This window comes from Megascapheus bottae, chromosome 10 (assembly GCF_031878675.1).
Source record: "Megascapheus bottae isolate mThoBot1 chromosome 10, mThoBot2.hap1, whole genome shotgun sequence".
Classification (NCBI taxonomy): Eukaryota; Metazoa; Chordata; class Mammalia; order Rodentia; family Geomyidae; genus Megascapheus; species Megascapheus bottae.
Window position 1 is genome coordinate 48,260,100 of NC_143518.1, and position 17,472 is coordinate 48,277,571.

The 17,472-nt window shown below is 41.6% G+C and overlaps 1 protein-coding gene across 1 annotated transcript in view; it reads left to right on the forward strand.

The window, feature by feature from the left end:
* Ush2a (usherin) overlaps window positions 1–17,472 on the forward strand; it is a 606,255-nt gene that overhangs the window by 557,507 nt on the left and 31,276 nt on the right. Inside the window, exons 61-63 of the mRNA XM_090341196.1 lie at window positions 945–1,172; window positions 6,350–7,866; window positions 11,089–11,410. Coding sequence (XP_090197322.1) covers window positions 945–1,172; window positions 6,350–7,866; window positions 11,089–11,410 — 2,067 coding nt within the window. The remainder of the gene's footprint in view (window positions 1–944; window positions 1,173–6,349; window positions 7,867–11,088; window positions 11,411–17,472) is intronic.

Genomic DNA, 17,472 nt, shown 5'->3' on the forward strand with positions numbered 1-17,472 from the left:
TTTGACATGTTTCCTGTTTTTAGTTACGGGGCTTTTTAACAAATGAAAATACGTTCACATTTATCTTAATGGCAGACTTCTCCAAGGATGTTTTGTACAGTGATAGTTCAATGGGCTTATGACTATTTCCTCGCATGTGTTAGTTTTATTGAATTTGAAAGTCATAAATACATACCAGAAGAATGAGAGGGGAACGTTGGGGAGTTGGAGAGAGTCTTACATATAAACAAACATCACTGGGGATTAGAGAATTAGAGTTGTTCTGGTGAAGTCTTTCAGCCGTTTAAAGTTTTATCTGGTGAGAAGTTAACCCAGCCTCTGACATGCAAATAATACTACAATTTTGTTGTTGTTGTTGTTGTTGTTATTGCTATCATGAACTGGATGCACCACTGATCTGGAAGATTTTTTTTTTCTTTTTGTCAATTGTGGGGCTTGAGTTCAGGGCCTGAGCACTGTCCTTGGACTTTTCTCAAAGCTAGAGCTCTACCACTTGAGCCACAGCACCACTTCCATGTATAAAGTGCCAAAGAATTGAACCTGGGTTTTTGTGCATGCTAGGCAAGTACTCTACTACTAGGTCAACTCCCGGCACCTGGAAGATTTTTTTAAACATTTATATCATATCCACATCTTTTGGTTGCAGTCTCAGATCCTATCTGATTTACAATTCCTGGGATATCTAAGATCACATTCATCAACAGGATTGTGGGGGTTAATGTAGAGCAGTTGATGTAGTTCACATCCAGGAACATAGGAGTTAACAGACAGGAAGAGTGACTATATTAACTGAGTGTCACTAACAAAACTCTTAGGGAGAATTTGAAACCCTGTTCTCATGTTTCTGATGTAGATCTGTGTATTGAACCAGGTGGGTCAGAGATGATCTTCCAGCCGTCAGTGCCAGTTTCTAAAAGCGATTCATTCTGTTGCCTTCCTTACAGGCTACACAGCATGAAGCCCACCTTTATGGGTTAGAACCATTCACAACCTACCATGTTGGTGTGGTGGCTGCGAACCATGCAGGAGAAGTCTCAAGCCCTTGGACTCTGATCCAAACTTTAGAATCTTCCCCCAGTGGACTGAGCGAGTTTACAGCTGAACAGAAAGAAAATGGCCGGGCTTTGCTACTCCAGTGGTCAGAGCCTGTGAGAACCAACGGAGTCCTGAAGGTACTGTTTAACCCACCTGTGAAAGCACAGATGATATCCTCAGGGTACTTAGAGGAGCCCTGGCATGCCAGCAGGCCACTATGGGAAAAGTCCCTTCACAGCCTGCTTAATTCTGCTGGATGGCACCTCCAGGCATTTACAGATCAAAGAAAAGTGTGGGGGCAGGAAGGGGGTGTGTGTATGCATGACATGTTTACTACAAACCCAGCTCCTGGCCGAATGCTTTCTCCATATATTAACTCATTTAATTCTCACATTACCCCCACTGCTATTCAAAAGACACATTGAGCCAGGAGTTTGGCCTAGTGGTACAGTGCTTGCCTCACATGCATGAAGATCTGGGTTTGATTCTTCAGTACCACATTCATAGAGAAGCCAGAAGTAGTGCTGTGGCTCAAGTGGTAGAGCGCTAACCTTTGAGGAAAGCCCAAGGGCAGTGCTCAGGCCCTGGACTGGCAAAAGCCAAAAATAACAACACAAAAACCTAACTAGCTTCTTGAGCCCACAGTTACAAATGATTGGGATGGGATTTGAGGCTTGGAAGTCACAACTTGGGTCTTCATACTGCCTCTAGAATTGTTCTGCCTGATGATCTGCTGTAAGCCTTGCCAAATTTGCACTTTGGACAGAGCTTACTAAGCCAGACATACAAGTCTATTAACTCCCTGACTTCCATATGTGGCCATGAGAAAGCTCTAGAGGCAGCACACGTAACATCCTGCTGTCACCACCCTGTAGGACCAAGGGAATGACAGTCCGGAGGAAAATCTGTGTGTTGATGCTTTTTATCTTCACTGGAGGGAAAGTGCAGCCACGAGGCTTTCTTCCCTTTCTGATAATTCTCCCCAGGGGTGAAAGCCACTGGTGCTGCCGTTCCTCTCACTCCTTAGGCCTTCTCTTCAGCTAACCTTCTGCCAGCAGGGCCAGCAACATCCCCAGCCCCCAGCCACTGCCTGCTCTTCCCCAAGGTGGCAGAGTCACCCATGTTCATTCCACAAAAAACAGGACTAAACTGCAACTTATTATTATTTGTAGGGGTAGAGAAATGCCTGTCCTGAGGCTTGAATTCAGGACCTGGATGTTATCCTTTTCTTAACTTTTGCACTCAAGGCTGGCACTCAGCCACTTGAATCACAGCCCTACCTCCAGCTTTGAGGAGGTTAAATGAAGATAAAAATCTCATGGACTTTCTTGCCCTGGCTAACTAGGAATCCCTGATCCTCAGATCTCAGCCTTTCCTGTGTAGCCAGGATTACAGGCATGAGCTATGAGTCCCTGAAAATTCTGCAAGAGGAAAGACAGCAGGGAATCTCATGCAGCAAAATAACTTAGAACTGACGTTGGGTCTCCAGGGCTTGGGCTCCCCTCACTGGGCCACCATCCTGCCTGGCTGTGAATCCACTGTCAATCACAAAGGCCAGCCATTTCCCACCAGCCAGCCTATGTCTGTACCTGACAGACGCCCAATTCTCTTCAGCCACCAGAGCGAGCATCTTGAGCTTCAGATCTCCAACATTAAATTCTGAATCACAATACAAAGTAGAAAGCTTTGCTTTCCCTACTGCCAAGGCTTTCACAAAGCCTTGGTCTCTCTCCCAGCACCCTGCTTCTCCCTAGCATGATTGACAAGAAGGACGTTGACACCTCTTACCTTCAATTACATTTCACCAAATATTTATTGAGTTTCTACTAAGTGCCATGCTCTTATTCAAGAGTGAGCATGACAAGAAAAGGTCCCTGCTGTCACCACCCTTAAAACGTGTATGAATCAGTGTGGGAGAGAATGGAAGTGGAGAGGGGAGACTGAAAAGCAAACAGTAACCTGGTAAATAAACAAGCAAGGAAATTTCAGAGAGCGATGGCTGCTATAAAGAAAATTAAATAGAGTAATGTAATTATGCCTGCTCAGGCTATTTTGGAATGGATAATCATTTGAATTGAGTTGACATTTGAGCTGAGCCCTGAATGACAAGACAGAGTCAGTCATGTGAAGATATGGGGCACAACGTTCCAGGCGAAGCGAATAGCAAAGGCAAGGCCTGGAGGCAGGAATGAACTTGATGTGCTCAAGGAAAGGAGGAAATCCAGTGGGAATAAAACATTGGGGAGGGAGGAACGATGGCCCTCGAAGAGATTCAGATAGTGGTCAGAGTCAGAGGTCTTTGGAGCTGTGGAATGGGGCTGGGAACTTATTCCATATGCAGTGAAAATTTCCTAAAGGCCAAAAGCAAATGAATAGAGAAATCCAATTTCTATTTGTAAAAGTAACTTTTGGCTGATGTGTGGAGAACATACCAAGGCACTGGTAGATTCAGATTGGAATTGATGATGGCTCTGGTTAGAAGGGAAATTGAGAAATCAGGGAGCATAGAGGATCAGATGAAGATTTCTGTTGATAGACTGACAAACATAGATGTAAAAGAAAATGGGAAAATTACTTCAGAATGACTTCTAAGTTTGGCCTTGAGCTGTTAACTCAGATGGTGAGTTTGACAGGTGAACAGATTTGAGGGGCAAGTAGGCCATCAAAGGTACAAGGCTAGAATGCCCAAGAAAAGTCATAATCGAAATAAATATTTGGAATCTGTTAGCAGAAACTGTGATGTTGGGCCACTTGATGGCAGAACACTTGTGTAGCATCTGCAAAGCTTTAGGTCCCATTCCAAATAGCACACAAAATAGCAATAAATAAACCCCGGGAATGTAACTGTAACCGCTCCTGTACATCACCCTGATAATAAAATTTAAAAAAAAAACAAACACTACTGGAAAAGACCCACTGTGTAGAGAATGTACCTAGTGATGAAGAGAAGCTGGGGTGAAATTCTGGGACATAGGAGATTCACCAGTTGAGTGAAGGAAAATAAGGCAGCCAAAAAATATTGAAAAGAGGTAAAGGAGGTAATAAGTGAAGTAAGTGAATGGAAAGTCCCCAAACTGAAGAGAAAATATGACAAGTGTCACAGAGAGACCAAGTCACATGAGAGATGAGAGTGGCCCTGGCTTTAGGAATGAGGTTACTGTGATATTGGCCAGATCACGTGAAGGGAATGTGGACAGAAACTAGTTAAAGAAGCTGGGGGTTGGGAAGAAAAACCAGGAAATGTGACGGTGTTCAGGGTACTATGGCGATGTTAAAATTTTATTTTAAAAAATGCAATGCAATCTACTAGAATGTGTGCATATACCTTGAAAATAACCAGAGGAGGAGGTGGTGAAAATCACTGCAAAGTCATTTGGAGGAAGGAAGGGATGGGATATGGAGCTTGGGTGGTCTCCAATAGAGCACACGTACTAGCTTCACCCACAGCAAAAGGAGAGAGGACAAATACAGATGCCCCTCAATTTATGATAACACATCCATTTTTAGTTAACAGTGCTGTTAAATAGAACATACCTATTTTTAAAACGTACCTAGTTTTAACATACCTAACATACCTAGCATCATAACTTTGTCTCACCTACCTTAAATATGTATCAAAACTGTCTCACTTTACATCATGACTTTATAATATTTGTAATTGATACCTGTGTAGTCTATTACCTACAACATTGGAAGTAAAAACAAAATAGCTATACAGATATGTTTTCTAGTCATCACAAGGTAAAAGTGTTTTACGTTAAGGACCTAAGTCAAGGACAGGGAGCGTAAATTCCTAGGTTAGCCAGAAATGGTACATCACTTGGGAACATTCCATTCTAGTTTGGTTTTTCTAAAGAAAATATATACTATTGTCAACACTGTCCATCCTATGGTGATGAGGGAAATTGTTGGCAGGCAATAGGGAAAGGAGAAACCATAAAATTATTAGCCTGAAAAAAGGGAGAGAGCAAATGTGGTAAAATAGGATTTTAATTAGGTAATTACCTACCTAAAAATATGCATGCTATGGCTATTTTGAGTGAGAGCCGGGGTATGGATCAATTAGTAGAGTGCTTAGCAGGCTCAAGGTATTGAATTCAAATGCCTGTACTATTTAAAAAGAAAAGACATTTAAAATGAAACCAATCCCCATATGTATTGTCCAGGTCCCTGTCACTACAATGAATCACCTGAGAGGCATGAGTTATTTTGTTCATGGATTTGGTGTGAAACAGGTGGCCCCCTTGTCTTTGGGTCTCTGACACAGAATAGTACATCACGCTAGGAATGCATGGGAAAATAACAACTTAGTTCATAAACCACATAGCTAGAGGTCTGTGGGAGACAGAAAATTAAAACCAACCATTCCTACCTTAGGCAGAATGAGATCAAAAGTGTGACTAGTAGTTTTGAATACTCTTTCCTACTTAAATATATATTACATATATGTGAATATATGTATATGTACTTATATATTTTCTATTTAAATTTATAGACTTATGTGTGTATGTATATGCCCAGACATTGTGATTCCAGCCTGCAATTCCAGCAACTTGGGCTGTGGAGATTGTGGGGGATTATGGTTCAAAACCAGCCTAGACATATGAATCCATGATACTCTTTCATGGCCAGTGGAGAGGCACAGGGGCACACGCCACCATTCTCAGCAACATAAGGGAAAATGTGCGCAGTCTGGCCCATGATAAAGTGAGATCCAGCCATGAAAGTGACAGGCTCAATAAAAGTCTAGAGATGTGACTCAGCTAGTAGAGTTAAACTTCATGCTACATAGTAGAAACTAGACCATAAGTTCAAAAAAATTTTAAAGGCACTACTTAAGTTTAGTAACCTTGAGGTCTAGATAAAAGCTTATATATTATTCAACAGTATTTTTTCAAAATTTTATTGTAAAGGTGAGGTATAGAGGGTTACAAATACATACATCAGGTAAGAAATACATTTCTTGTGAACACTGTCATCCCTTTCCTCATTTTCTTTAAGTTTTTCCCTCCCAACTCTTCTCCCCTTCAAGTCATATAGTTCATATCCAGCAAAGGGTCTAATGTGTATCACTGCTCAATTAGTTCACCCGTTTTCCTGCCATTTCTGTGCTTAACTGAATTTAAAATCATGGTTTCTCTTTTGGTGGATCTTACTTAGAAATTTTTAATCGCATTCCCAAAATGACTGTCTTAATGTTCCTTCTGAATTAGTCATCCCAGCCAGGCATGAAGAGCATCAGTCTTTTCAAAGGCTGTGTAGCTAAATGACGAGGAATCCTACCACACATGATTGCTTTGCTTCTCCTCCCCAGATGTACAACATCTTCAGCGACGGGCTACTGGAGTACACGGGTTTGAAGCGCCTGTTTCTCTTCCGACGCCTGGTCCCCTTTACTCTCTACACTCTGACCCTGGAGGCCTGTACAGAGGCAGGTTGTGCACATTCAGCACCCCAACCTATCTGGACACAGGAAGCCCCTCCAGACTCCCAGTTGGCTCCCACAATCCAAACTGTGGAGGCCACCAGTATTGAACTTTGCTGGTCAGAGCCTGTTAATCCCAATGGAAAGATTCGTCGCTATGAAGTGGTTCGCAGGTGCTTTGAGGGAAAAACTGGGGGGAATCAGACAATCCAGGCTAATAAGAAAACTGTTTTCTCTGAATACAGTCCTGGAAGGAAGACATTCATGTATAACGACACAGATTTGCAGCCCTGGACACAGTGTGAATATCAGATCTGCGCTTGGAATTCGGCAGGGAATACCTGTAGCTCTTGGAGTGCGGTGAGGACATTAGAAGCGCCTCCAGAAAGACTGTCCCCACCTGAGCTATCCTATGCATCCACGAATCCACCAGAACTACTGATTTCCTGGAGGCCTCCAGAGAAGTCCAATGGTATTATGCAGTCCTATAAGCTACAACGGAATGGAACGCTCTATCCTTTCAGCTTTGATGCTGCGACTTTCAATTACACCGACAGTAACTTGCTTCCCTTTTCCACCTACAGTTATTCGGTGATGGGCTGCACTAGCGGAGGCTGCACCACCAGCATTCCCGCCCACATCACAACCCCTGAGGCTGCCCCGTCTGGAGTCCAGCCTCCAACTCTTTGTCCTGTTAATACTAATCAAATAAATGTGTCTTGGTCACCCCCCTTACTTCCAAATGGAAGGATCACTCACTATTTGCTTAGAGGTAATGGTGAGGAGTACCTGGCCAGGCAGAACCTGTCCCTGCTGTTATCTCATTTACAGCCATACACTCAGTACAGTTTCTCCCTCACAGCCTGCACATGTGGAGGATGCACAGCAAGTGAGTCAAAATCTGCCTGGACAATGGAAGCCCCACCAGAGAATATGGACCCCCCAACCTTGCAAGTCACTGGCCCTGTGTCCATAGAAATCACATGGAAACCCCCAAGAAATCCAAATGGCCAAATAAGAAGTTATGAAGTCAGGAGGGATGGTACTATTGTGTATACTGGCCTGGAAACACACTATCATGACTTTACCCTAACCCCAGGCATGGAGTATGGCTATGCTGTGGCTGCCAGCAACAGCCAAGGAAGCATCTGGAGTCCTCCAGTCAAAGAACGCACCAGCCCCTACGCACCCTTGGGGATAGAACCCCCAACCCTACATGCCAAGGGCCCTCAGGAGATCAGAGTGACTTGGGATCCTCCAGTGAGGACCAATGGTGACATCCTCAACTATACCCTCCTCATCCGTGAGCTGTTTGACAGAGAAACAAAAACCACACACTTCAACACGACTCACAAGTCTTTTGGCACACGTTCATTCTTGGTGACACAGCTCAAGCCGTATCACAGGTGGGTTATCCGCTGGGTTCTCTGAGAGCCAGCCATAGTCCTTTCTGCTGTGTAAATCCTCGATCAGATGTGATGAAGATTCAATAAATAAATAAAGCTGTATGATGGGTATTCCTGTTCCCTGTCCACTTAAACTTCCACAGTGGACAAATCCCATCATTGTCTGACCAAGGCTTTTCTTGCACAAGCTGTAGACAATAGAATTCTTGCAAGTGGTGTTTTGATAACCATTTTTATTCCAAGAAGATTAACATACACCCTACCCTTTCCAGAACAACTAAGTACAGAGATGAGGCTGAGTTCCTAAACTGAGTCCCTCCTGAAACATGGTGTTTCTTGGTACTCAGAGCCCAGGGATCACCCATGAACAAAATGACAGAGCATGACAAAGTAGCATTGAGGGATACGACAGAGCATTCTTACACTGGTACCACAATTTCTTCTGTAGCAACCCCTTCTTCTTGAACCCAGAACTTTAGGAAGCTCTTTACCCAAGGATGTTGAAACTTTTCTGAATATTTCTTTACCCTCGTCAGAACTCTCTCACCTTTGAACCCAGGACTTCTCAGATGACCCTGCCTTACTGACTCATGTTTTCCCTGACAGTTTTGGCTGGGCTCTGTTACATGCATGGGGGTTTATTGTTCACAACACAAAGAAATTTTACCACCACACTCTACCTGTGACTTGAGGAATGAGTTGGCATCTTTTCTCATCTCATTTTAAGTAACATACATCTCCAGAGAGAAGAATAATAAAATGTATTTTAGGCTAAAAATTTAGTAAAATGAAGAGAACCATTTAAAAAAAGTAAAATCTAGAAAAGTGTTGATTTCTAGCCAACACAGGTAAAATCCTGCTATAACTATAATCTACTGATGTGCAGATTAGATAGTCCTATAATTATCTCTGATATATAATGCTGTTTAAATGAAACATGCATAGTCTTTTTTTTTTTTGCCAGTCCTGGGCTTGAGCTCAGGGCCTGAGCACTGTCCTTGGACTTTCTCAAGGCGAGAGCTCTACCACTTGAGCCTCAGCACTACTTCCAGCTTTTTCTATATATGTGGTACCAAGGAACCGAACCCGGGTCTTCATGCATGCTAGGCAAGCACTTTAACCACTAGGCCAAGTTCCTGGCCCGAAACATGCATAGTCTTATGCATCTACTTGTGACAATTATGTAGGGTTGTATTAAATATTAAACAGTAATTAAAACTTCCTCAGGTATCCTGAGTGAGTTGGCCTTTATCTTCTTGTGATTTGGACATTAAAAATGCCCAGATTAGCTCCCCAGTTGTGCATTTTATACAGGCTTCTTCTTTACTTTTCTATGCATGCAAGTTGCAGAAATCTTATTGCCCTCTGAAACTGATGTTCAAAAAAAGTTATAAGTAGGATGGTAGCCTTGAGCTGAAGAGCTCAGAGACAGTGCCAAGGCCCAGAGTTCAAGTCCCACAACACATACACACACACACACACACACACACACACACACACACACACACACACACACACACACAAAAGAATTCTAAGGGCTAATGCACCTTCTATCTGGAAAATATCATGTAACCCTTTTATTAATTACAATAAAAATATTAAAAAAAGAATTCTAAGGGAGAAACTGGGTTTCCATATGTGAAAGGGGTATTTTTACTAATCTGAGAAGAAAGATTAATCTAGCAAGCCCAGCAGTAACATTGAAGCACATGTGAAAGACTCCTTCATCATCCATTCTAATTGAAGCTGTCAATTATATTCATGGCATCAAACAGAACAAAACACTACATAAAGTTTAGCTTCAAGCTTCATTGCCTGGGGTTTGAACTCAGGACCTAGGTTCTGTCTTTTTGTTCAAGACTGATGTTCTACCACTTGAACCAGAGCTCTACATTCTGGCTGTTTGATGGGTAATTGGAAATAAGAGTTTCTTGGACTTTTTTAAACTGGCTGCCTTTGAACTGAGAACCTCAGATTTCAGCCTCCTGAATAGCAAGGATTACAAGCATCAGTCACTGGTGCTCAGCTTGTGCCATTTTTTGTTTGGTTGGGTGCTTGGGTGTTTGGTTGGTTTTTAAAGCATATTGATATCTACTGACTTTGGGAATTAGTACATCCCACTTTATGTCAGTAAGACATGTCCTAGTAACTGATACAGGCTTTACAAACAACCACAGAAAATCCAGAAAAAGAATAATCCCTGTTTGGAAAATCAAAATTCCTCATGGTATTTCTTAGAAATTCAAACACAGAGATAGGTTTTCAGACCAAGAAACTGATAATCCCATCACAGCAGAGACAGGTACAATAAGAAAGAAAAGGAAAGAGTAGAAAATCAATGGAGTGAAAGAAACACTAAGAAAAAGAGAGGCACAATTAAGGAGTGATGTTGTTCAAAAGAAATGTACTCTTTATCTGACTTATGTGTCTGTAATAAATAAATTGCTTTTAAAACAAGAAAGTTGAAAGCAGTGGCTAAAGCAAAGAGATAAAATGGAAAAGGCAAAAACCTAAAGAAGTAAAGAGAGGAAGACAAGAGTTGGGTACTTGAGAAAAAACTGGGGGTGTCATAAAATAAATGGGGCCTGGGAACAGGATAAAAAAAGAACATGGAATAGGCTTACTTGTAGCATAGGTACTTAACACTAAGCAGAGCCTGCTTTATTAGAAAAGTCAATGCTATGTAAATAGACCTCTCCAAGTGGCAGACACCAGCTATGAGGCAAAATATAATTGATTAGTTGAGTTTAACTGGATGGTGATAAGGTGTCTTCATGATGGATAATCTAGTGGGTACCTAGATTCACTTTGGCCTCCGAAGGTCTTTGTCGGGTGTAAGAAAGCTTGTTTAAGCTGCCAAGTATCAGGTGAATGGATTTATTACCACTGAGACCTTAACTCAATGATGTCCCTTCATGACCTAGAAATGTCCTGGGGCATCAGTTAGACCCAGTAGCACTGGTAGGAAGAGACCAGAATTGCAATTGATTTGTACTTTCTCCACTGAGTTCTGTGTTAAGTAATTTTAGAGTACTAGATTTTCAGGATGGATTAGAATCTTGAAAGTTTATTGTGTTCTTTTGGTGGATGGAATGGGAAGAATTGTGCCCACTTGTCAACAAAAAGATGAATGAGTCTCTCCTTTAATCTGGAACACAGGGAAGATTTGTCCCATGAAGGTTGATTTTGTGTATCACGTGTGACCTGCCTTCTGTCCTGCAGGTATGAAGCACGAATCCAAGCTTGTACCATCCTAGGATGTGCTTTGAGTGATTGGACCTCCACCCAGACCCTAGAGATTGCACCACTGATGCAACCTGCCCCACATCTGCAGGTGCTGATGACTAGAAAAGGATTCCTACCCATTGTTTCCTTGTGGTGGACAGAACCCATCCAGCCAAATGGAAAAATCTTATACTTCCAGTTGCTCAGAAGACAAAAGGCAACTCAGCCTGAAAGTTTCAGTCCAGTATTAATCTACAATGGGAGCTTGAGTTCATTTACAGATTCTGAACTATTGCCTTTCACAGAGTATGAGTACCAGGTAAGAAATAGGCATTGCCAACAATTCAAGTGGAGAATGTATGCACATTCCATTGTCGCTCTGGGAAGAATTGACAGTGATTCAAAAAACTGCTCAATCAAACATAGTTATAATAGCTTTTAAAACTAAACAGCAGTCAGACTTGAGTAGCTCAAACGTGTAATCCTAGACACTCAGGAGGCTGAGATCTGAGGATCATATTTCAAAGGCAGCCGGGGCATGAAAAACCTTTAACTCCAATTAACCGGAAAAAAGCAGGAAGTAGAGGTGGGTTCAAGTAATACAGGGCCAGCTGTGAGCACGAAGTCAAGTGAGAGTTCAAGGTCCTGAATTATAGCCACGGTATTAGGGTGGATGAATGTGCACGCGTGCACACACTCACACACACACACACACACACACACACACACTCTAAGAACAATAGTCTGATAACATTTTTAAATATGGAGAATTTCTATGATTTGCCATCCGAAGCTATGTTCATTTCTCTTGAATTTACAACTTCCTTAAAACATTTATCATATCAATAACTAGTAAAAAAAATAGTTGCCAATGTATCAGTGGCAGTCTGCTATGCATGACAAGAGTAGGTCTTATGCCAACAAGTTTTGGTATCAAGTAGGCAGTGAAATTTTTAGCATCCAAAACATAAGAAAGTTCCTGAGGGTTTGAAGAAATACACAGATATAAATCCACATTTTTGCCTGCAATTTCAGATCTATTAATCACTGATAGTAGTGTATTTTTGATCAATCAGAACTCATTTGGCAGCAAAACCAATCTAAGCAAGTTTAAGGCTGTCTAGAGTGTTTAATTTATCCCACTGACACATATCTTCTTGCAGAAATATTGTTTTATTGTAAGATCATTAATGCGATGGCGCTGGAGCTATTACAAAACATACAGTAGATTCATTGTGTTACCTTTCTGAAACCTGAAAAACAAGATTATTGTATAACCTGTCAGTGTCTGAGGTTTAGGATAAGGACTACAGTTTATGTCACAAACGAATACAAAACCTACTGATGCCACAGCTGGAAACAGTCTAGATCCAGGTGGCCATCCTTTTCTCATTATCTTCACTGAAAACTGTCAAGTTATCAAATGCCTCTCAGTCCTCAGTACCTAGGTTGCCTTATGAATAACAATGTACCTTTGTAAGAGAGTCCAGGGCAAATGGCCTGAAATCTTTAATTCATATTAGACAAAACTAAACCACTCAAAAATACTGAATGCCAAGCAGGAATGGTATCATATCACTGGTTTGGATATTGGCCACCTGGCTTCTAGAAGTCTCATCTCGTTTTTTTTCAAGACTGGTAAATTCCAAGCATGTGTCTTATCTCTAGTAAAAATTTCTCATCAGGAGCTAAGCATGATCAAGGGACTCACATTTCAGAAGAGAGACAGGTTAAGAGTCTCCGGCTGTGCTGTCTCTTTTGTAATTGTCACTGCCAGCTTAATGTCACAGGTCTTCCTCCACACTCCTCTCAAGTCACCACATTTAATTTGGTTTTCATAATAAACTGACCTGAACTTTGCAGTTATAGCTAATCGGATGTTGTTACAACATAAGGACAGAGACCAAGAAAAAATAAATTAAGCTTAACAGACCCAGATTGTATGGAAACTGATATTTTTGAAAAGTTGAAATTTAAATACTGAAGTACCTGCACTAAATTACCTCATGTATGTAACTGCACAAAATGCTGAGCCTTTATGGAGTAAATTCTACATCTGCCTTTGGTGAAGTCCTAGGTGGGAGGAAGATTAAAAAAAAAAAACTAAAAGAACATTTTGCCTTTGAGATGAATTTGCATTGCTCTCAAATCCACTCGTTCTAGTCAGTGATGCAATCTGAAGGTGGTGGAAGCCAGGTGGTGGGTCTTAGCTGGAGGCCACAGGCCACCCAGAGTATGCTCCTAAAGAGCCCCTTCCTCTTTCTCTCTTGGCTTCTTTGTCACCATGAAGTGAGCACCTTCCTTCTATGACCTATGTTCACCACAGACTGCTGAAACTGTGTGCCTGGATAAACCTTCCCTACCTCCCATATAAATTGATTATCTCTAATACATATATATATACATATATATATATATATATAGTACATCTTTTGCAAGAATGGAAAGCTAACCCGGCACACATTCCTGAGGGGAGGCAAGAGGGACACCAGCAATCCATTTTCTTGACAAGCAGCGGAGGTGGTCTACAATACAGTCCTTTTTAAAAATACTGCCCCAAAGCAGCAGTGTGCTAGTTAAGCTTGATTTTTTTTTTCAAGTGGTGATTTCCTAAATCAGTGGTTCTCAACCCTGACAGCACATTAGAGTCACCTGGGGAACTTTTTACAACATTCTCGATGCCCATGACCACGCTCTGGCTCTGCCCTCGAGTCTTGATTCCCAAATGGATCCCGCATTCCAGCTGTTCAAAAGATTCCCCAGCTGATTCTAATAGGCAGCCAGGGCTGTGAATTGCTGTCACAAACGGTCATAAACCATCACCTGAGTGAGTGAAGCCAGCCACCGCAAGTCCTAATCCCAATGAATAAGCATTTTATTTACCTTGGTCTATACCTAGCTTTTGAAAGAAGAGTCCTATGGTTTAGGTGTGACACTAGAACTGAGATCAGAATGTATTGTCTGGGAAGCTCTTCTTGTCTCCTCATTTTATTTTCTCCTGGATTTTTGTTTCGTTCTTGTCATGGTTGTTTTATTTCATTTTGCCTCTGACTTTTAATGCCCAGCCTTTGTTGGTAAGTGCAGCATTGTTTAAAATGAGATTTCTCAACATGGAGCTATTTCAACATTGTTTCTAAGGTGAAGAATAAAACCAGTAAGATCTGAAGCATAAACCAAAACATTAGAAGTCATTTTGTATGTCACCAGTGTAGGTAGATGGCTTGACAGATGGCAGAAAGCAGAAGCTCTTTGTGAATACTCAAACACAATTGAGTTTACCAAAATAGGGTCTCTCCATAAATCTGTAAACTCGTCTTTACACATAAATGAGATATTTCTCACGAAAGGAAGTTTTCCCAATGTGAAATTCTTTTCTCTTGATGAGGATCGCAGCTTACTGAGCTGCTACAGAATATTTACAAATCCAATAATATGTGTTAATAGATGATTCATTCCTTTCAAAATTGGACAATGCTAATACATTATATATATGCATACACATATACATATGTAGGCATGTATGTGTATATATACATATATGTATACATATATGTATATAGACTCAAATACTGTTATCAAACAAGCAAGGTAAGACAATGATCTTTCCACAAGCTTCAAGAGGCACCTCTGTGAGCCTCACTCCATGAGATGCTCCTGTTGAGGGAACTTTGTTTCTCATTTCTGTTTGGCTCATTTTGTTGTTGTTCATTGCATGGGGTGGGGCCTGGGGCCCTCGCCTTACCATTGATCTCCCTTCCTTACTGGTGTTTAAGCTCTTCACTTCAGGGAGTAAGCACAGGCTAATGAGCAGCTCTCCATAATTGTGCGTTCATATTCATACTCCTGCTTAAGGCATTGACTCATCACAGAGTGGCAGAAGCCTTCCAGGGCTCCCCCTCTTCTCTGAATCATGCTGTCAGTGACTTAATTAGTTTTCCTGAAACTCCCTCATTTTGATCGACTTGATTTTTGTTGTTTTTTGGTTTTGGCAGTAAGCACCCATGTATCCTCAAGGGCTCTGCATGCTTCAAGTGTCTCCTCCTGGCTAAGGGGCCCGATGCTGCTGGTCAGCCTTTGAGGAACATCTCTGGCTCACGGGTATGAGGGGCCATTGCTGCGCTGCTGGAGCCCACACAGCATAACAGCTTCCTACAAGACCAGCTCTGTCCCTAAATAAGAGGACAGGTGGGATGTTTTGTCAAAGGGACACAGAAAGGCCTCCTTACTGTCCCTGCCAAAGACAGCTGACTGAAGACCACAGGAGGGGATTGTGAAAGGCTATTCCTGTCCTATCACCCCCAAAAGACCACAAAAGGCCACCACATTGTGGATGATGAGTAGAGCAGGGAAGGAGAGACTACAGACAGCAGCTTCTAGTCTTTCTCAACTTTTGAGCAAATGAATCTTTCCAGTACCTTTCTCATTGTCTTAGTTTGGGTTTGTTATAACCCAGTTTCAGACCCTGGCTGGCTTAAAGAGCAAAGATTCCTCACAGTTAGAGAGACTGAAAATTCCAAGGTCAAGTTGTGAGTAGAACCTGTGAGTGTTAAGAGCCACTTCCTGTTAATGGTTAACCATCTTATCCTTTTCTTCACCTGGCCCACAACAGAGAGAGAGGGACAGAAGAAAGAGAATGGGACAAGAGAGAGAGTTCCCGTTAGTCTCTTTTTCTTCCAGAGCTCCTCTCAGTAGGAGCTAATTACCTCCTAAAGTTCTTGCCTGAAAATACCATTACACTGGGGACTATGTCGGTGTATTATAGATTCAGGGGTTTTATGGATTTGGGGTGCTCAGGTACTCACCTATGGAAAGAAGTTCCTTCAAATTCTAAGTTCTATGGGCCAACGGGGGATAAATGACACCCTTAGAATATCAAACTTCATCTTCTCTTGTTTGGCTTTTGTGCTCTTCAGCTTGTAGCACCTGACAAAACAAATCCTAATCTTAACCAGCTTGATTTTCTAATGCTGATAACTTTAAATTGTATTGATGGGAACACAGCTAGCTTCAGACAAGAAATGGTTATGTAGTTGATTAACCATCACCAAAATGAACATACGGAAGTATCAATAGGGGTAACAAAACTGAAAATTACTTATTTATTTCTTAATGATTTTTTTGGTCAGTCAAGGGGCTTGAATCAGGGACGGGTACTGTCCCTGAGCTCTTTTGCTCAAAGTTCGAGCTCCACTATCTTGAGCCATAGTGCCACTTCTAGTCTTCTGGTGCTTAGAGATAAGGGCCCCACAGACTTTCCTGCCTACGATGGCTTTGAACATCAATCCCTCTTAGCCTTAAGATTTATGCTCAATATATTCCAAAACATACATGGAAACAATCAATATAACTTTCCAGTTTACTACACAGGTTCAATTTATGGCCTTACAAAATGTACAACATTAAGCTTTCATGATTATTTTACACTAAGTCATAGAAGACTGTTGAGTCAAATTAAACAGAAAGGAATTTCTTGTTTGTTCATCAGAAAAGGGCACTGAGGGAAAAATTTTAAACCAAGAACAATAGGCCTCAGAAACCTGGATGGGAGACTCCAGGCTAGATTGATTTCTTCTCACTTTTCTTTCCTCATCCTAGCCTGAATCTACCTGGCCTCATTCTGTACAGACTCTGCCAAAGGCTTTGAGGGAATTTCCTATCTGCTCTCCCAAATCTGTGTCTTATTCTCTTGTCTTTAAACAATGAATAAGAGTAGCCCTGCATATGCAGGCTTGCTCTCCTGTTCTCCAAGCGGAAGACAAAAGAGTTACGTTAAAATCTCACAACTTTGGCAAGATAATTTTTCATACCCTCTCTGAGACCTAAGAAACCTTAGACATCTAGCCAAATGTTCCAAAACTTCCTCTTGCCAGCCCTCCAGCTCCACCTCTTTCTGGTCATAATAAAGAAATGCTTCCTTTCAAGAAGGAAAAGAGCCACCATATTAAAATAATTCTTTTGTCTTGTCATTGAATCATTAACAAAATCAGAATGTAAAAATAGTTAACCAAGCTTGGCATTGCCTATAATCCTAGCTACTCAGGAGGCTGAGATCTGAGGATTGTCATTCAAAGACCAGCCAAGACAGAGAAGTCTGTGGGACTCTTAACTCCCACTAGCCAGCAAAATGCGTGAATTATAAATGTGGTTCAAGTAGTAGTGAGTCAGCTTTGAGCAGAAAAGGACGTGTGAGAGCAGAAGGCCCCAAGTTCAAGCCTCGCTACTGGCACAGAAACGGAAAGAAATAAAAATATCTACTCAAGTGCACCGTTGGCTGTGAAAGCATGACACTCATTCAAATGGCAGTTTAGCCTCTACCATCTCTCTTCTCAGGAAAAGAACTATTTTCCTAAATAGAGAGGACTAAAATTCCTCCCAAATCTG